The sequence below is a fragment of the Hippoglossus stenolepis genome, chromosome 18 (genome assembly GCF_022539355.2).
Source record: "Hippoglossus stenolepis isolate QCI-W04-F060 chromosome 18, HSTE1.2, whole genome shotgun sequence".
Classification (NCBI taxonomy): Eukaryota; Metazoa; Chordata; class Actinopteri; order Pleuronectiformes; family Pleuronectidae; genus Hippoglossus; species Hippoglossus stenolepis.
In genome coordinates this window covers 14,385,709-14,406,061 of record NC_061500.1, presented here as the reverse complement: position 1 = coordinate 14,406,061, position 20,353 = coordinate 14,385,709, and the positions used below count along the sequence as shown (strand labels likewise).

At 41.6% G+C, this 20,353-nt stretch overlaps 1 protein-coding gene across 2 annotated transcripts in view; it reads left to right on the top strand.

Annotated features, from left to right (window-relative positions):
• Positions 1-20,353, top strand: part of si:dkey-34e4.1 (carboxyl-terminal PDZ ligand of neuronal nitric oxide synthase protein) — a 58,463-nt gene continuing 38,110 nt past the window's right edge. For both annotated transcript variants that reach the window (XR_004698906.2, XM_035185126.2), the window contains exons 1-2: positions 1-539; positions 2,325-2,396. Coding sequence is in view for 1 of the 2 variants with exons in the window: in XM_035185126.2 (XP_035041017.1) it covers positions 432-539; positions 2,325-2,396 (180 nt within the window). In the remaining variant the exon portion in view is untranslated. The remainder of the gene's footprint in view (positions 540-2,324; positions 2,397-20,353) is intronic.

Here is a 20,353-nt window from a genome sequence, read left to right as displayed (position 1 = left end):
GGTGAGAGAGAGCGAGAGAGGGAGGGAGAGAGACACAGAGAGAGAGACAGAGAGGGAAAGAGAGAGAGAGAGCAGGGTGCAGCGTTGCCACCAACAGGACTGGATTCAAAAAATATAAATCAAGATCAAGGGAGCAAAGCAGGAAACATCAGCTGCGGAGGACAAACAGTGGATTTCTCTCTTTGGACCTTCGCAAACACGGACCCTCCGCGTTGCTGCTTTCCAATGACTGTTTGAGGAGAGAAGCGGACAAACGTGTCCCCGCTGAGGACGGGACCTCTGAGGCTCAGCGACAACAATGCACCGCGTCCCCACCGGGAGACCACGGCTGGATCACACACACACACACACACACAGCACACACTTGTGATCGTGGCGTCTTCTCCGTGTTTACTTGTTGAGACAAGTGTCTGTTAGAGTCTGAGCCCGCGATGCCTGCGCGGAGGAACAGGTACAACCTGGTGGACGATGTGGCGGACTCGAGGCTGCCGCTGCACAACGAGGAGGCGTATCAACACGGGATCTCCTTCCAAGCCAAGGTGAGGCGAGCCTGCACTGTTTTAACTGTGTGCGCGTGTGTGTGTGTTGTGCACGCTTGTGATGTGTTGTGTTGCAGCGCAGCAGCAGGTGCACTGGTCGCCCTCAGGCTCCAGATCCATCATGAAGTTTGAACACATGGCCACAGGGCTGTAGTTTATTGGGCAAAAAAAAGAAAAAAAATGCATGTGCAACATATGTGATGTGACATGACAACATGTGCATGATGCTGAGAAATGGACTGAACTGAGTGTATTTGTAGGTTTTCTGAAGTTGTTGTGAGAAGAAGTTGGATGTGAGTGTATTTGCACATTTCAACAGCAAGGCAATTCAAAGGGCTTTGCATGAAATGTGAAAAGGGCATCATGACAAATTGTGAAAGCAATGCAAGAAAATGCCAAAAAAGAAGATTTGAAGAGGTTAAAGGGAGTTAAATACAAACTAAATTAATACAAGAAGAAATGTAAGCGTGAACGTAACAGCGCGGTTTAAGAAAGGAAGTAATTGTATGATTTAATAAAAGGCCATGGCAAACAGGAAAGTCTTAAGCATTGATTCAAAAGAAGTAAGATTTGCAGTTCTCCAGGAGCTTGTTCCATAAACGTGGAGCATAAAGACTGAACGCTGCCTCTCCATGTTTAGTTTGAAGTGACCACACGCTGCAGCTGCTGTTTACATTTCCTATTATAAATAGAAATTGGCCTATAATAATCTTTCCAATTTTTGTAGTAGTGCATTGAGATGGAACCAGAGAAAGTTTAGCTTGTACACAGACTGTTGATCGATCATCAGAATATTTGCAGATTCATTTCCTGTCACAGGATTAATAGTTTCAGCTCTGATCCGCACACATCCGGCTCTAACTTTATCCTCCGGGCTGATTTTTCACTGCTCACACTTCAACTGAAGTGAGTCTAAAGTTCACTAACAAGCTGCTGCTTGTATCCTCCATCCTCATCCTTGTTCTCAATACTTACTTGCTTTGTGTTATAAATCAATGGACCAAACTACTTCCTAATACTATATACTTCCTACTAAGAAGTATACAGCCACTTAAACACATATAACAAGTTTCACATATAGACACAACTTACAAATTGCTTATTCATAAGACTTAGCTTGTTTCACACTGATCAGCACTGGTTACCATATTTCAAGATTACAGTTTAGTTCGTTCAGTTTGTCTGACTGTTATCTTTTTGTATGATGTTCGTAGGGCGATTAGGCCAATATTGATATATTCATATTCAATATCGATTATAATCACAATGAATAAACAATTCCTTTGATGAACCTTGATGAACAGCAAAACATTTGACCAATCTGAGGTTAATCAATGATGTGTTATACCTCCTCACTGTGTTTACATAGTGCATAAGCTATTTATTGATATATTTTTGTTATATTACTATTGATGAAAATTACATTGCGATAATTATTGATTGTTTAATTGCATGTTTGACATGTTAAATTGGGATTCAGGGAATAATAATTGACATTTAAATGATCTACATGGACATTTAAACTGTATATAGAGTGAGCATCAACTCGTGTTGTAGACAGCTGTTTCCTCTATAATTGTCTCAAGAAAAACCTTTGTGAATGATCCTTAATTTTGCTGCAACCTTATTATCCCTATGACAGGGAGCCTCTGTTTATGCAGTGGGTCTTTTAGCAATTTAAGCTGAAGTGTTTGTGTAATTTAATTCATGACATCCCTGAGTTTGTCAAATGTGATGATGGAGGGATAATCGCTCAGCCGCTGTGTTTCTGATTGTTTACCACAGTACGTGGGAAGCCTCGACGTGCCCAGGCCCAACAGTCGGATGGAAATTGTGGCGGCCATGAGGAGAATCAGGGTGAGATGAAAACACACACACACACACACACACACACACACACACACACACACACACACACACACACACACACACACACACACACAATGATTGTTCCATGATGAAAAACTACATTTACAATAACACAAAAAGTGCAGTGCTGTCAGGTAAAATGTTTATCCAGATAGTAGTGACACATGTACTGGCTATGGACAACAGATCAACGCTGTTGACGTGGGAACGGGATGCACGGATGAATTTTGCATAAAGGAAAAAAACAATAAGAGAGAGGTGGATTGTGGGTCTTCCTTAATTAAAGAGGACTCTGCCCCTTTCTGAATGTGTTAGTAAGAGGTGAAGGACCCAGTGTGTATCTTTGCTTTCGCTGCCTTTTGATAAAACTCTGTTGACCTGATACTTTATTAGAATTTATTCGCACCACCAGCTTCAGTTTTCTCACTTTCACTCTGGTGTCATATCATAGTTAGCACCCCCCCCCCCTTCCCCACACACATAAAGCTGTGTCAGTGGTACTTCATGGGTGTTATTATTTTTCCCATGCACCGTCCCAGCAGACCAGTGTTTTCCTCCAGTAGCGAGGACACGGAGCCGTATCGCACAGCGGGGCTGGTTCTGTAATCTGAAGAGAGACTCACAGGAGGAGCTCGGCTCACACACACACACGACAAGGCTCTTATCTCCGGCTGAGGAGAGAAATGTGTGATTTTTTTCTTTTCCCGGAGCCACTAAAAAGCCATAATGTGCATTTATCCTCCTGAAACATGCATGAGTTCCGACGTGCTAAATTCAGTCTTTTTTGGGGGGGGGGAATCCTGCACTTAGGACTCCTACTCCTGTTTTGGCTGGTGCAGCGTGAAACACTGTGTGTGTAGGTGGCTGCTTTGTTGCTTTAACTGTTACACTGTGTGCATTTCAAATCAGAGGAACCCGCAGATCTTTCAGGCAAACTAAACCCATCTATAGAAAGTCTACAGAGCGGAGCTGGACTGTGTATGTGTTTCCGGGTGAACGGGCAGATAGTGATTCCCAAACTGACAAATCAATAAGGTTGTAAACTTGATCGTCGGGGTGATTACACTGCAGGCTGAGGTGGGGCGTAAAAAAACAGAGGGCTCATCGGTGCTTCTTGGACATGCCGTGTTGTCGGGTTTGTGTATCTCCGTGAATAAAGTTCCCTGGAGGTCCAAAGAAAGCTCCGGATTAATAATGAATGAGTGAGTGTATTAACATCGTAGCTCTCAGCCTATTGTATAGAACATCTTTATTTTTGAAAGACTAATGCGGCTTTATAGAGTCCCCAGTGACATATGTAAGGAAACATGGATCTATAAAAAAAACTAGCTCTGATTTATTAATTTGTCGTGACTTTCATCTGTGCTGACAGTGACTAGAGAGAAGTCCCTATTTATAGCCCTCTGTTATTACACTGACCGGGGGATGACTCTGGCTCGGTTTTATTGTCATGTCGTGTCATTTCGCTGCTGGAGCTTTACATTAAAGAGTGTCTTCCTTTTGTTCAACGGTAAGTGACTTGCATTGACTGCTTATAATAATGGAGGTAGACTCTACATTCGGTTACGGCTACTTTTCTTTGAATGACCTCAGCATGACTTCCTGGTTTAAAGCACTTAACTTCATTCAACCTCTAGGGAAATATGCTTATATGCATTCTTGGTGAGGGTTAAAGCCCTGCTATACATTACCGACCTGTCCAGGGTCTACCGTCTTTCACTCAATGTTTTGATTGGTCACCCACAACATCATTGGATAAGTTGGATGGATGGATGGATGGATGGATGGATGGATGGATGGATGGATGGATGGATGGATGGATGGATTTTAGGTGAGAAGACTGATCCACTCTCAGGTCTGGACGGACGACATGATCTGCTCCCCTAAAGTGAAGCCAAAGTGTCTTCATCGCCACCTTGTGGCTGGCTGCAGTATAAGTCATAAACCCTGCCTCCTCCATGTTAGTTTGTAACAAAATAGTTTCTATTATTTTAGGTAGTTCTTATCACTCTGGTGTATGTTCAAGTGGAAATTTCAGTCATTTGATGCTATAAAACGGTACGGAACGTCATGATTGACAGCTGAAACTGACTAATGATTGGTCAAGAGTGTATATGGAGATAGCTGCTGTGACTCCTTTACCCTGATTGCTAATGCGAAAATGTTCAAGATAGCAGTGTTTGATACTTTGGCTTCATTTCCGGGAGGAGGGAGTGGGAGTTGGAGGAAGTGGAGACGTTTCGTCCATCATTATACAGTCCACGGTGCTACCTAACAGCAGTTGGTATTAGCACAAATTTAGTTCGTACCAGACCAAGTAAAGCTGTAATTGTCTTCATGTAGCTTTTCATCATCAAGAAGGGAAAAGTTACATGGTCTTGTTTTTCAGTCACAAAGAATTACTAGTGTACTTGCTTTTTGTGCAGCCCCCGGTTTCATACACATGGGAAGGTAAAGATTGTATTTTTGTGCCAATGTTTTGTGTGAACTCCTCTCGCACTGTGCCACACTGTGCGAATGCAAACACATGAACGTTTTAAAGGGCAGACGTGCATGTTTGAGACTGGCTGTCAAGTCAAATGTAATTAGCTTTGAGTAGATGAATATTGGCCGGCCCGCCTGACTTTCCCCATCTCACCAAAGCAAAGGCCTCGTCTTTAAATTAAAAAGCGCAGCTCTTTAGCCGAGGGATTGCGCGGAGGAGACTCTGCGGAGTTGAGTGTGATTAAAGAGAGTGACGATGGCAGCGGCGAGAACGGCTGCGGTGGGAGGAAGTCCTTGAATCAGGAAGGGGTTGCTCGGTGGCTGGCAGAGCCGCAGTCATTTCATCTCCCTCGACTAATCTCTTTAGTCTCAGTGGATGTGAGAAAACAGGAGCAAACATCTGAGGAGAACCGGAGGGAGAGCAGGCGACGCGGCCTGATCGTCTCTGACTAAACTGTAAATTTGGGTTTGACAGAGCGGAGGAGCTGTGCTAGTTTAGTCCTCAGCCGTTTTTACACACACATTCTCACACACACACACACACACACACACACACACACACACACACACACACACACACACACACACACACACACACACATTCCCGCCGCGAGAAAGTGAAAAGACACAAATTTTGTATCCTGTGGATCTTTTCAGAGTAGTTTTTTGTTAAACCTTTCCCCCCCCATTATGGCTGACTGGTCCTACTGTGTTGGTTTATAAGAATTTGTTTCATTCAGTTTGACCAGTGGCATAGAAACCACCCCAGGGGCGTGCAAGTGCATTCACACGTGTGTTTTTTATGTATGGCGGTGAATGTGTGTGTGCCTGAGCTGAAGTAGTCCATAATAACGGGACCCCTTGCATTTTAACGACGTCCTCATTCGATTAACGGGGCTGAATGACAAAGGCCGGTGTTGCTGCGTCCACATGGAGAGATTTGTTATTGTCGTCCACTTCCCACTGCCTCAGAAAGAGACGTGTCTATACGCTGGAGTTTTTTTGGGACACAAAACATTTACGGGACGCCTCTGCCTCTCTACAGAAGAAAACAACTTTAAGGCCGCTCTCTCCTCCTCACCTCTCATCTATGTTTCTATCACCCCCTCTCTCTTACTCCCTTATGTCTAACCCCTCCGTCTCCTTCTCCATCCACCGCTGTTTTCTTTCCATCCCCTCACTCTCCTCCTACCAAAATAGACCATCTCGATATAGCTCCTCTCTGGCTATCTACTCAGTGCTGACAGGAATAGAGGCTGAGGGCAGGCTACGCATGCTTCCCTTTGAATTTTGATCGGCTCTAATGGGATTTTAAGCCTCCCTCTCATGTCCGTCAGGATGCAGCCTCCTCCTTCAGACCGCCAAGAGTCTCCCTGGATATTACATGGCTCCCCTCCCTCTGCCTTTGTTCCCCGGCTGTCTGGAACATTTCGTGAGATCTCTTGTTTTGCCGTGCGCGAGAGAGGCAAACTTTGTCTTAGAGGAGCGAACCTTGTTTTTTAACTGTCATTTCGGTGTGGGTCCACTGAGCCTGTGTCAGTCGTCTGAGAGCTCACTTGAACTGTCAAGACTCAGTCAGGAGCAGATGTTTGGCTGCTGAGAGGGAAGTAGAGGGACCTGGAGCTGTCAGAGAGGCCAACAGACTTTTTCACTTGAGTTTGTGTGTTTTTGAGTCGCTGTGCTTCAGAATCTACCCAAACTGTTGACAGAAAATCTTTTTATGCCTCCAAAGCTGGTGACAGCCAGTGGACGTAGGCATTATGTTTTCGTGTTGTCCGTCCGTCCCATTGTTGTGAACGAGATATCTCAACAATGTCTCAAGGGAATTTCTTCGAATTTGCAACAAACGTTCACTTAGACTTAAGGGTGAAATTTTGGGAATTTATCAGTCAGAGGCGAAAGGTCAATGTCACAGGGGCCTTATGTTCTTGTGATATATCAGTAACACTCATTGGGAATTTCATTACATCTGGCACAAACATTCACTTGTCTCAAGGATGACCTAATAAAACCCTTATTTGCCTCATGAGAATCCTTTCAAATTTGGCACAAATGTTCACCTAGACTCACATATTTACTAATTAGATTTGGGTGCTAAAAGGTCACAGTGGCCTCACAAAACATGTTTTGGTCACTTGAAAATAGCTCAAATCTTCCTTTAGGAAAATATCTTCAAATTTTGACCGGTTGTCACTCAGACTCCAAAGATTAACTGAAACCTCCCTGGTTGGCAAACAACCACAGGTGGCTGTAGTTCTAGATAAGGTTTTGAGAAGCAAGTTACATCATTTTAAGTAAATGCTGGCACAAGAATGTTTGCATTATATCTTCCAGTTATGGTCTGGGCTCGAGATGTGTATGAGATGTATACCAACGCCTCGTCATCGAGCACGATTAAGGCCTCACCAGTGTTGGAAATGATTTGGGTTAATTATTAACCATCTTCATGCTCCTGTGGTCAAATGTCACTCATTCATACAACACTGTAGCACTGGTCAACTGATTTGGCAGCAGCCAAAATAAACCACCAGAGAAAATTTCCATATTTCACTTCCCTCTATTCTTTTCCCTGGTTCTTCACTTAATTCTCTTTGTTCAGATATTTTGCTCACCCTGGCCCAATATGAAAATCTTTATTTTATATAATAAACAATGCAGAAAAGATGTGCATTCATGTTTACACAAAATATGTTTTTTAAAATGTTATGTGTTTTCCAAATTCAAGCTCTATAGATTTGGTTATATTTTTGTTTTTGTTATTTATAGTTTCTTGTATTTATGGTAAAACTGTAAAATATCAAGCCTCAGTCTTAACAGTTTTGTTACAACATTTTATGAACAATCTTTTATTATACAAACATATATTGGCCGATATATAACCCTAACCCGTTTTAACACACACACACACAAACAGATTAGTGACAAAATTACACACAGTATGACCATGCATAATGCACAGATTGGGCATTTTGCTCTCATCCTTAACCAAAGTTAGATTAAACACAGATGCTGATTAAACAACACTGATCAGGGGTCAGAACCAAACATAAACAGTTTCTAAATATCCGAGAATCACATCTACAACAATTGCACACCCCGCATGTCCCAGAAAACCAGGAGAGAAATGAGAACACAGCTTAACTCTGGGGGTTAGAGATCTGTAGCAAAGTGGGGGCGGTTGGTCGGCGTTGTTCTGTGTGAATGTGGGATATGCTGTATTTAGGGAGACATGACACATACATAATGAGGGGCACTGTTTTCACTTTGTATTCATGCTAGCTTAATGGCAGATGTACAAGAGCATAGTGTGTGACCTATATGTGTACTGGATTAGACGTGATCTCAGCTTTGAAAGAGTGCAGTTTCCCTTTGTTTACCCAGGCCCCAAGAGAACGGGGGTCCCATTTTTCCTGATTAACAGTTATCTCAATACCAGTCGCAAACCACGATCAGTATACAAAGTACACTTCTGCATGATCTGCTCTGATAAGGCTCAGTCCAACTGGAAAGTGGCACATGAAATTCAATCCAAAACCATTTGCAAAATATGTATTTTTTAAACTTGGGGACAAGAACTAGTGAATAAGAATAGTTACACCGGCCTCCTTGTCCAAATTGCAGACACTCATTTCAGACCCTAAAAATGGCAGATATTTTTTCATCAAAATCCATGAATTATTCCCTGGTAAATCAGTGAAAATGTACAAAAAACAACCCGATCACACAATATTAAAGAAGGTAAAATAAAATCTGGACCGGCAACAAAATATATTGGGTTCTTCCTTGACACATATCACATCCTTCCACTGAGTTTCATGATAATCCATCCAGTAGTTTTTGCAGAATCCTTGTTACAAACAAACAAATGCAGACAAAAACTTCCTTGGCAAAGGTAATAATTTAACTAGCACAGCTTTTGATCACTAGCTTCTTCCTCCATTTTTATGTATTAGTTTACTGACAGACAGTCTCATGTGCTTCTAGACTCTAACATTTAAAATTTAATAGGTCATTGCAATTTATTTTTATCACACCCTCAATCAGAATCAGAAATACTTTATTGATCCCGGGGGGGAAATTGTGTTTGTTCCAATAGCTCCATGCAAGATTAGAAATATAAGCTTATGAGATTTACAAAATATATAAAATCAAATATGAAATATGTACAATATGTGCTTTGAATGAATGAGTTAATTTACTGTATTCTTTTTATTAGTTATATTTTGCTGTATTTCCTGCTTTGTCCGCTTCCTGCCTTTTTTCCCCACTGGTGCTTGTGTTGTGGATAAATACACTGTAGTGACAGCAGGTCTTTGCTCACATGGGTGGACTGACAGGTGGTGAGTGGTCCCTGCTTCCACTACCAGCATCGTGTGGCACGCTCACACACACACACACACACACACACACACACACACACACACACACACACACACACACACACACACACACACACACACGCACAGGCTTCTGCTTTCATCATCTGCCCGGAGGCTGAGCCAGGTCTCTTCTGCTCCACAATTAGTCAAGTCTTGTATACTCTGACCCCCCCCCCCTGCCCCCCGACACTCGCCCCAAACAATCCCCATCCAAAGAAAAAGAGGTTTTCAAAAGACCTGAACTCAATCCTGCTGCAGAGCCTGAAGGCACATTTTCTTCATGCACGTTCCTTGACCGTCCCTGTCTCAGCCTCAGCACGCAAAGTCAGCCTGGTTGTGGCTTTTTCATTTGCTGCATCCATTGGATAAAATGAAAATAGACCCTGTGTGGTTTGTAGTCGGGCTTCACTATTGATCAAAATTTAATCAAAATGTCAAGATGGCCAAGTGCAATATTCAAATTTCAGGAGCTGCAAGAAAGTCAGATAGGTTCTTAAAATTCAAATTGATGAAGGTTCACACTTTCAGTCTGTATAGAGGAAGTGTAATTTTTACTCTGTATGTGGGGCCATTCTAATATGTCAGTAGGCCCAAGTTTATGGTTCAGTTTTAGCACAAACTCAAACACAGAAACTCGTGACCAGTCATAACATTCTGCCTGCTGCAAAGCCTTCTGCAGCTAATCTCAAGTACAAACACAACTAAAGTCAACAGACCGGGGATTGAATATGCGTTGGGTGGGTACTGTGTGTGTGTGTGTGTGTGTGTGTGTGTGTGGGCCTGGGCATGAACCTGCACCTGTATATCTCTGGTCGTGTGACCTCATTTGCATCAGGCTGCTCTTTTGTCCTTGTGTCTGCACAGATTACTACATGTGAGCTGTGTTGGTTAAATAGTCCTGTGCATGATAAGAATAATAGGGACACATTACTGTGTGGTGGTCCAGATAATTGGAACTTAATTGTCACTAAGCTAAGCCTCCTCCTGCTCTGAATGTGTACTTTTATTATACTAAAATTGCTAAGTAATAAAATAGGTGTCTAGGTCAGCTTATTGGATCCATCTGGATTTACCTGTTAAATGCAGTATAGTTGCTTATTTTCTTCTAGATAGTGACGTGGCTCTAGAAAAGACCATGTCGGTCTATTTCAGGCACCACTTTAAATATGTCAACAGCTATATAATGGATAACTGTGTAACCGTGAACTCTAGATCAGACAGTCATGGTCTCCGGAGGTTGAATCCTAATAGCTTTGATGATCACATGATTAGTTTTTTTTAATCTTGTGGTACCATGAGGTTGGCATTTCTAGTTCTGAGTGAAAGATCTTGAACAATTTTGGATGGATTCCCATGAAATAGGGTACAAAGACTCACATTCTCCTTTAGCAAGTTTGTCCTGCACGTTGGTCATTTATAACTTGGCAACATTTTCATTAACCCGCTACTTGACTTGACTTGCAAAACTGATGACATACACCCATCAGCCTTTTTGCAGAATGTCGTGCCTCTCCTCTCCCTGGCAACCGGCTCCACCGCAGAAATGTGTCTTTCTCAACTCCTCTCCGTGTTTGGGAAGCTCCCAATGTGAAGTGTGGTGCAGACAGAGACTTAGGCTGTTCATTTCCTCATTAATAAACTGTGTCATTACATTCGGAGCTAAACTGAGAAGCTGCACTATTTCACTTTTTTCTTAAATTGGTTTTCAAGAAAAGGAAAAGACACAAGTTAATTTTCATGTTCACACAAATTAAACTCTGCCTTTTCCCTCATTCTCACTATTACCTAAAATAAACATGTCAGGTCTGTAAGTTGTGCCGCTCGGCCCAGGAGGGTTCTTCCTTAGCATGAGTAGGCAGATAAACTGGGCCTATTGTCGTACGGTGTCGTTTGTTGGGTAATGATTGAGGAAAGAGCTGCAGGCTTCTGAGCTGGCAGATAGGCTGCCCTACTTCTAAATGTGATTTGGAGTTGTGTGTATGTGTGTGTGTGTGTGTGCACATTCATCTCAATTCTCTCATCTTGTTCCAGCGTGCTACATAGAAAGCCTCAAGGTCTCGTTCTCCCGCTCCCATCGTTCAACCTCCCAACATTCTGATTCGCTTTTTGTCTCACTACCTTGATCTCTCATTCAGTGAAGAGCCACATTTACTCTGCGCTCTTCTTCTCTTGTCTCGGGTCTATGCTGGTTTTAACACCCAAGAAGCAGTTGCGTTGAAATGTTTTGATGTTTAAGTGTGATTGACATCCCGGTGCAACACCTCCGTTACCTGCATCAGACGATTGTTGCTGCAACATCTTCCTACTGACTATTTAGATTCGTGCTCTTCCTGTGTTCCAAACATAGAGGCAGCAGAAACACGCCATATTCAATCTGATGCTGCCCCCAGACCCAGACGGTGACATAGATTGACAGCAGTCTGTCTGAATTGTCAGCCGACCCTCCCCCCCCGAATTGGGCCGGGTGTGTGTGTGTGTGTTGACTTTAGCAGGAACAGGAGTCATAGAAGCTGGTTGACGTCCTGCAGCTTGTTTTAGGATTTGGAATTAAACTTACAACATTTAAAACTCAACTGAGTCACCATGTTATACAATTCTGTGTAATTCTATCAAAATGCTGAGCTACATTGCAGAGCACAGTCAACCAGGTATCAACTGTCAAATCAAATACATGCACGTCTGATGTAAGTTCAGTAGAACCGTGTATAACATGCGTCGCCTGTATGAAAGAGGAACAAGGGAATCATTTATAAATCAAGTTACATATAAGGAAGGTTATTTTTTAAACCATGGTTCCCATTAAATCCCAAAATTTTGAATTTATGTTCATGTGTGTTCTTGCTGACTTAGTTTAGAACACCATCAATACCACTTTCATGATTGTGTCTTTAATTTTAAGATGCAGCCAGCAGCTATGTTATTATCTTAGCACACAGACAGGGAAAATAGCCCCTTTACTCATTAACACATGATAGTATAGCTTAATATATACAGTGTGTTAAAACCATAGACTGTGATTTACTGGGGGGGATATGACTATTTCCTGGCCAGGAGCAGTAACTCATTATTACTTTGATGTTGCTAAGCAACTATCTGAGACTCCAGGAAACAACTGTGCTGGGGCAAGAATGAGTCCGACACATAAACACCCTGTTTTAAAGAGCAGTTTTATGGCCATAAGCATATTTACATAAAGTAAGTGCATTTAATTGCAATGGCTATGAAAGTTAAGCTGGGTATTTGTGGGTTAATTGACCAATGGAGATATATATTGACATACACTACCGTTCAAAAGTTTGGGGTCACTTAGAAATTTCCTTATTTTTCAAAGAAAAGCACTGTTTTTTTCAATGAAGATAACATTAAATTAATCAGAAATACACTCTATACATTGTTAATGTGGTAAATGACTATTCTAGGTGGAAACGTCTGGTTTTTAATGAAATATCTACATAGGTGTATAGAGGCCCATTTCCAGCAACTATCACTCCAGTGTTCTAATGGTACATTGTGTTTGCTAATCGCCTTAGAAGACTAATGGATGATTAGAAAACCCTTGAAAACCCTTGTGCTATTATGTTAGCACAGCTGAAAACTGTTTTGCTGGTGAGAGAAGCTATAAAACTGGCCTTCCTTTGAGCTAGTTGAGTATCTGGAGCATCGCATTTGTGGGTTCGATTATACTCTCAAAATGGCCAGAAAAGAGAACTTTCATGTGAAACTCGCCAGTCTATTCTTGTTCTTAGAAATGAAGGCTATTCCATGTGAGAAATTGCGAAGAAACTGAAAATTTCCTACAACGGTGTATACTACTCCCTTCAGAGAACAGCACAAACGGGCTCTAACCAGAGTAGAAAGAGAAGTGGGAGGCCCCGGTGCACAACTCAGCAAGAAGACAAGAGATATAATTCTAGTTTGAGAAATAGACGCCTCACAGGTCCTCAACTGGCAGCTTCTTTAAATGGTACCCGTAAAAATGTCAACTGACAGTGAAAAGAGGTGACTCCGGGATGCTGGTCTCTGCAGAGTGGCAAAGAAAAAGCCATATCTGAGACTGGCCAATAAAAAGAAAAGATTGATATGGGCAAAAGAACACAGACATTGGACAGAGGAAGATTGGAAAAAGTGTTATGGACAGACGAATCAAAGTTTGAGGTGTTTGGATCACACAGAAGAACATTTGTGAGACGCAGAACAGGTGGAAAGATGCTGGAAGAGTGCCTGACGCCATCTGTCAAGCATGGTGGAGGTAATGTGATGGTCTGGGGCTGCTTTGGTGCTGGTAAAGTGGGAGATTTGTACAAGGTAAAAGGGATTTTAAATAAGGAAGGCTATCACTCCATTTTGCAACGCCATGCCATACCCTGTGGACAGCGCTTGATTGGAGCCAATTTCCTCCTACAACAGGACAATGACCCAAAGCACACCTCCAAATTATGCAAGAACTATTTAGGAAGAAGCAGGCAGCTGGTATGCTGTCTGTAATGGAGTGGCCAGCGCAGTCACCAGATCTCAACCCCATTGAGCTGTTGTGGGAGCAGCTTGACCGTATGGTACGCAAGAAGTGCCCATCACGCCAATCCAACTTGTGGGAGGGGCTTCAGGAAGCGTGGGGTGAAATTTCTACAGATTACCTCAACAAATTAACAGCTAGAATGCCAAAGGTCTGCAATGCTGTAATTGCTGCAAATGGAGCATTCTTTGACGAAAGCAAAGTTTGAAGAACAAAATTAATATTTCAAATAAAAATCATTATTTCTAACCTTGTCAATGTCTTGACTATATTTTCTATTCATTTTGCAACTCATTTGATAAATAAAAGTGTGAGTTTTCATGGAAAACACGAAATTGTCTGGGTGACCCCAAACTTTTGAACGGTAGTGTACATTTAATATGTATTGCAGGATATCATAGCTATAATAATTTGTCTATTGCTCAATTATTCAGTCAACTGGTAGATTATCTCCAAATATTTTAACAATTGATAAATTATTTCAGTCATTTTTCAAATAAAAACATAATTTGTAATGTAAATAATTTTTGGTTGGTTCCTGACTTTTTGCTGAAGAAAACATAGACATTTTCTTCATCACAGGGATTGAAGTCAAAAAATAGTCAGCAGATGAATAAATAATAAAGATAATTGTAAATTGTTGAACAGTTACATAATATTATATAAATAAGTTTGTCAGTTTGTTTTTAGGATTGCTTTATATTTTTTAAGATATTTCAAAATATGTTGCTTCTGTAAGAAACAGTTCATATAGTAAATATACTCTCTGGGTTCACTGTTCATTTCCAGTGCAGCTCATATCTACAATTTGCCATTTTGTCTTGTCACTAAAACTAATTGTACTTATAGATATTAGTTATAATCTGCTGTTTATAACATGATGTGTGGTTCTGGGATGTCAGGACACAATGATCGCTCTTTGTTTGACTCTAATGGATAAATGATGTGAGCAAACTACTACTTTTCATCCTGTGGACTTCAGACTGCTTCAACGCTGCCGTCCACACAGCAACTAGCAACATAATATCTTCTCTGCTGTTGAACTGACAGGGCTAATGTGACTGTCACTCAGATTTAACAGAGGACCATGTCCCTGTCTGTTAAAGTCTGTCCGTTCAGTGTCTGTCATTCAGACAGCAACAGGCTCTTAATATAGATGGATAGAATCAAATCAAAGTCATTGAAACTCACTCAAACAGACACAGAACTGTGTTTTCATGCTGTGTGAGTATAGTTTATATAACACTCTGCTCTGCAGGGAAAGTTTGAGAAACTGTTTTGCTGCTTGCATTGTTATCTTCTCTTGCATCAACCCATCAGGGCAGAAAAACTGAATGGATAATGAGGAGGGAGACGGCTCATAAGCCGTCTAATCATATGCACTGGAGGCATTAGCATATTTTTAGAAAGTCAATTTCCCAAACTTTGTAGTTTTGTCATGTTGTCTTCAGCTTCCTTTTGAACAATGTGATCCCAATTGAATTTCCATGTTCTTCTTGACTTTGTCGGGTTTGGTTTCTCAGTTTTTGTCAGTACGTGTTTGGGGTTAAAATGAAGCCTGAGCCTCTCAGACTTCTTTCTTATTTTTATCTGTCATTGCCTCCCCTTATACATCAAGAGCAAGTACAGCAGTAGGTTGAGGCCTGTGTCCAAAATCCCTGACTAAACACCATACAGTCCACTATATAGTGGCCATTTTGTTACGCTGTCCGAATGTTAAGTGAATTTTTTTATACCCTCTATAGTGCACTTATTGTTTCCTTCAATGCACCGTGAAAAGTAGTGTACAACTGTTGTTCACTTACCGAGCAATATGTACCATCATGCATTGCACTCGCTGCGGAGCGACGAGAGGAGAGAGGGCAGCAGGAACAGCCCGACCTGTCGTAATAATGTAAATACGAGAAGAGCAGAGAATCACAGCACAGACTGAGGCAAGCAAGTTTATTTCCACATTTAAAGATTGTCATTCAACGTGTTTTTTCCCATAAAGTATTAATACTAAGTGTAAAATAATAATTTCAAATTTATTGTGGGATTGTCCACCGGGCGACGTTGTTATTGTACGTCATAAATCTGCGACAATGACGTAATTATTGGCACAAGTAGCGTCTGAAAGCATTTTTTTCTTTTGCTGATGAGCTCACTAGTCCTCTATATAGAAGACCCTATGCAGTAAAGTAGGAGTTAGTGAATGAGTTCGGACCCTGGCTCCATTATCTCAGCTAAAAGTATTACTGGACTGACCTTCACTCACAACCGTTGGCCACCCTTACAGTGGACTGTGGTTCTGGGACAAAGAAATCTTGGTCATCAAACTCCTGTCACCTCTGGATGGTCTTACCCCGGCCAGTCGCACCAACAATGAAGGTCACATAGACACCCATCCAAAGAAATATCCTGAATATCCTTCCCACACTTTGACCGCTAGTCTTCAACACTCGCTGATACAAAGTTAGAACATCTTTACAGTTTTATGAATGGGCTCAAACTCCTGGTTCCCAGATGATGTAACCCGCTCACTTTTGGTTGGCATTCGAGAAAAGGTCAGGAGAACGGCAAAGTCTTTAGGATGCATCACCTGGGGACCATGATTTCGTCCCAGTCCAACTCTTGGTGATGGTTGAGGAAAAGTCAAGATAATACCAGACGATCATATTTTGAGTTTTGAACAAAATCTTGATTGCTATGAATTTTGGTGCAGATATTCTCCACGGGATTAATTGTAACATATCAGGTGATCCCAAAACTCTTTATCAAGTGCCCCCATTCTGTCAAAGTTTAATTTGGGAATGCAAAACTACCCGCATTCCCATAAGCCCCGGCTTTACTTTGTAATGCTGATTTGCATTCAGCTCAAAGCACTGCTTTGCCTCGCAGAGCTGCTAAGTGTGCATGTAGACTGGTCTTGTTTATGGACAATATCACAAAAGTAGAGCAGCGATCATCTCTGCTATCACACTGCATACTGAACACTGCTTATCTCCAGAACAGCCTTTGGTTCTGCACAAATGACAGCCATTATTGTTTGAGCCACTTGATTCCATTTAATTGGCTGTGGTGTATTCGCTGGTGTGAAAACGCATAATAGGCTACTTGATCAGTTGAATTGAATGAATGCAGATGGGATCCAAACCACTTGATACGGTGCAGATGTAGATTTTTATTTGATGGTGTCATGCTTGACGAATTTAGAATAAACGTGCAGGCAGCGGTCAGCATCAATCAGTGTCATGTGGTGGCACAATTTGCCCAACGTTGACACGGCAGGTTGGAGCTGTCTCAGCCCCTTAAGACACAGGTTTAAGCTACTCATCATTGAGCTGTATGAAAGCTCTCACACACTCCTACAGCCTGTTCCCAGGGGCTTTTTGGGACATGTTTGCATGTAAGGCACAGATGGCGCCCCTGATTCACACCCCGTGTTTACCAAAGCAGGGTTAACGCGAGGCCAAGCATTTGGCCTAAAACTTGATATTGTGTCAATAAAAGATTTGTCACCTACATAATTATTGTTGCCTTTGTGTTTTCCTGGTTTTCGTTCCATCGTGTCCCTCTGTTCCACTAGTTGTCGGCTCCCCAGTGATCTGTCCGTTCACATTAGTGCTTCCTGATGGCAGACGTGTAGAGCTACCGTTTGGCGACAGAAAGGCTGCGCAAGTATTTCCAGGTTAATTAAATGCAGAAACGAGTCCCAACAGATTCTAGGTTCATCATTAATCTCTTTATTGCACTGGAAGAAATAAATGATTAATTATCTCTAACCAGGAGGTTATGTTTTTGTCTGCATTAGTTTATTATTTAGCAGGATTACAGAAACTACACGACCAATGTTCTTAAAACTTTGTGGAGGGGTGGGGCATGTCCCAAGGAAGAAGCCATTACATTTTGATGTGGATCCATGTTTTTTTTTTTTTATCTGGATGAAAAAAATCTGGCATATTTAGGGGACTGATATTTACGAGCGAGTGCAATTTGGTGCAGATCCAAATGAAAATCTGGATCTGTTGAATTTCAATCTGGATTGATAAGAGGACCATTGGGCATCGGTGGAGGTATGTGCTCTCTTATCTAGTATTTCTAGTGTATCATCTTGTTTGTTTCTGTTTAACTAATCGAGCACATTAGGAAAAATGTGCTCGATTAGTCTGCTGATTATTTTATTAACTAATTGAGTCTGACATCTTCAAATGTCTTTTTTTGTCTGAACAACTAAATAAAATGTTAAATATAATTGGACATTTTCAGTTTTTGATTGAAAAAAATTACTGAAACTATTGACAAATTTCTACAATGAATTTTCTGTTGATTGACTCATCCGTTAATCTAAAACTTGTTCCAGCTCTAGAACAGTGTGGAAGCTTTCTTTATTAATGACAATGATCCGAACTCAAACTCGCCTCTGCTCTTAACTCTCAGAGTTACAGAATTACAGATCTTCATGTTGACTTATGCAGTAGCAGGATAAACATATATTACATGGGTGTAGATCAGTGATGGTTGCCCCCCCCCCTGCACTGGCTGCTAAGAAGATTTTGGGGCCAGTGAACTGACAGCGTTTGTCCCAGTAATCCTATTACTCTGACGGCTGCCTTGCCAGACTGCTGCATCGGACAGAACCACAGTTATCATCATCATCATCATCACTGCGGTCATTATGCTAAACTGAGTGCCCATCAGCCCACCAGCCCACCAGCCAGTCCACATTAATAAACAGATTGCCTTCAGTTTTGACTGATCTGTGGGAAATATGCATCTGTCTACTCTAGAAACACATAACCAAGACTAAAAAGACGTCTTTACTGTAATCTAAACTCAGTCTAGGCTGAATTAATCCTGATTGATAGCCAGACAGCCGCACTTGTTGAGCCAGTGAAGCTCTTTATGAATAATGTGCAACTGTTTCCAAGCTGGAGAAAGACAGAGCATGAGTCCCTGTTGCTAACTACAGCTGGAAGGTCAGATTATCCGTCAATATCCTGGTTTGGAGAAGCAGAAATAATATTTACTATTTGGAGGGCTGACATTAATCTGCCAGTTATTTGCTCGTCAGTTCATTGTTTTGTCCATTAAGCCCCATCTTTATATCTCATATACCTCAATTCCTGAACCTCAACCAATGATATGCAGTTAACGAATGCCAGAGGGAGCACATCATTCCCCTCAACATGCCGGATTTTTTTCAACAAGTGATCAGTATCATGTTGACATGTTGAAAACCGCCCTATCTGGCAGTGTTAAAGACAGTGAAGGAAAAAGATTTCATCTGGTGCCATCAATGTTTTTTTTGTGCTTGTGGCTATGATCACTTGATTATCAAATCAGGTTTCACATAATTTTATGTCTGTTGATAAACTGACAAATAATCAACTATTGTCTATTGTGTGAACAATCACTGTCGCTTGTTAAAAAAATTGTATAATCAGACAAAGTTATTTACATAATCACACACACAGAGAATAGACGTCTACAAGTCAAAACCAAAGGTTAGAGACCATTAACATTAGATCAGCACATGTGAGATTCTAGCAGGGATCCTGACTCGTACAATTTCTAAAATGCTAAATTCATTCCACGAAAATCCTAAATCAATAGTTGCAGATCAGTTTCTGTCTAAGATCATCTGACCATCAACCTCTTCATATACTGTACACTGCAGATTTCCCCATTATGGGACTAATGAAGGACTTCTTATCTTATCTTCTTCTGCACAGTGAAGCTGAAACATCCAAGTAAAGAAACGATAAGCAAACATGGAGGTGGAGGGAGACTTCATATCCCTATGTTAGGGCCTAGGGGGGGGCATCCAAACTACTGATTGCTCAAGGCCAGTAGCTGCAGTATCCATCCATCTACTATTCCAGAAATCTCTGTGTGTACGTGGAACTGATATCTCGAGAACCGTCTTCACACTTGTTATGGATATTAAGTGTGTAGGCAAGTGCAGTGTTGAATTTGGACACATTTGATACCAAAATAGGTGGTGACGTTGTCGCAAACAACTGGAATGTTCACGACAACCCCAACAGTGACTGGTTCTCCATCACCAGTTCCGGGTTCAGAGTCGAGCTTTGAATAAACAGGTGAACAGCTCTATGTGCAGCAGCCTCGGGGATCTGTGGACCGAGTCCTGCAGCCACGGCTCAGTTACTGCAGGTCACTTTTACCGTTTCAGAAAGAAACCTGCAACCAGCATCACCACAGGCCAAGAAGACATCCCATTCCAAACAGGCAGGTTTAAGAAAGGGCACTGCACTGGTCACTATCAAACCTGTGTAGTTCATTTTGACACAATCCAAAACCTTTGTACTTTACTACCACAGCCCTTCTTTCCACAACCACACCAACAACAATCTGATATGTTGTGGCTCTTTTCTTTCATTTCAGTAACTGTTACTTACGTGATTTGCATTTAAAGGAGACCCACCGCTCTCTGTTAATGGAATAACTTGGAGGAGGATTAAGCAAAAGGATTCTTTGTGTGCAGACTGCAGGTGTAGGTGTAGTCATGCTCTTGCCTCGTTTCTCTCCGGTAGTCAGGACACGCCTGATTTGTTCCTCTTTTTTAA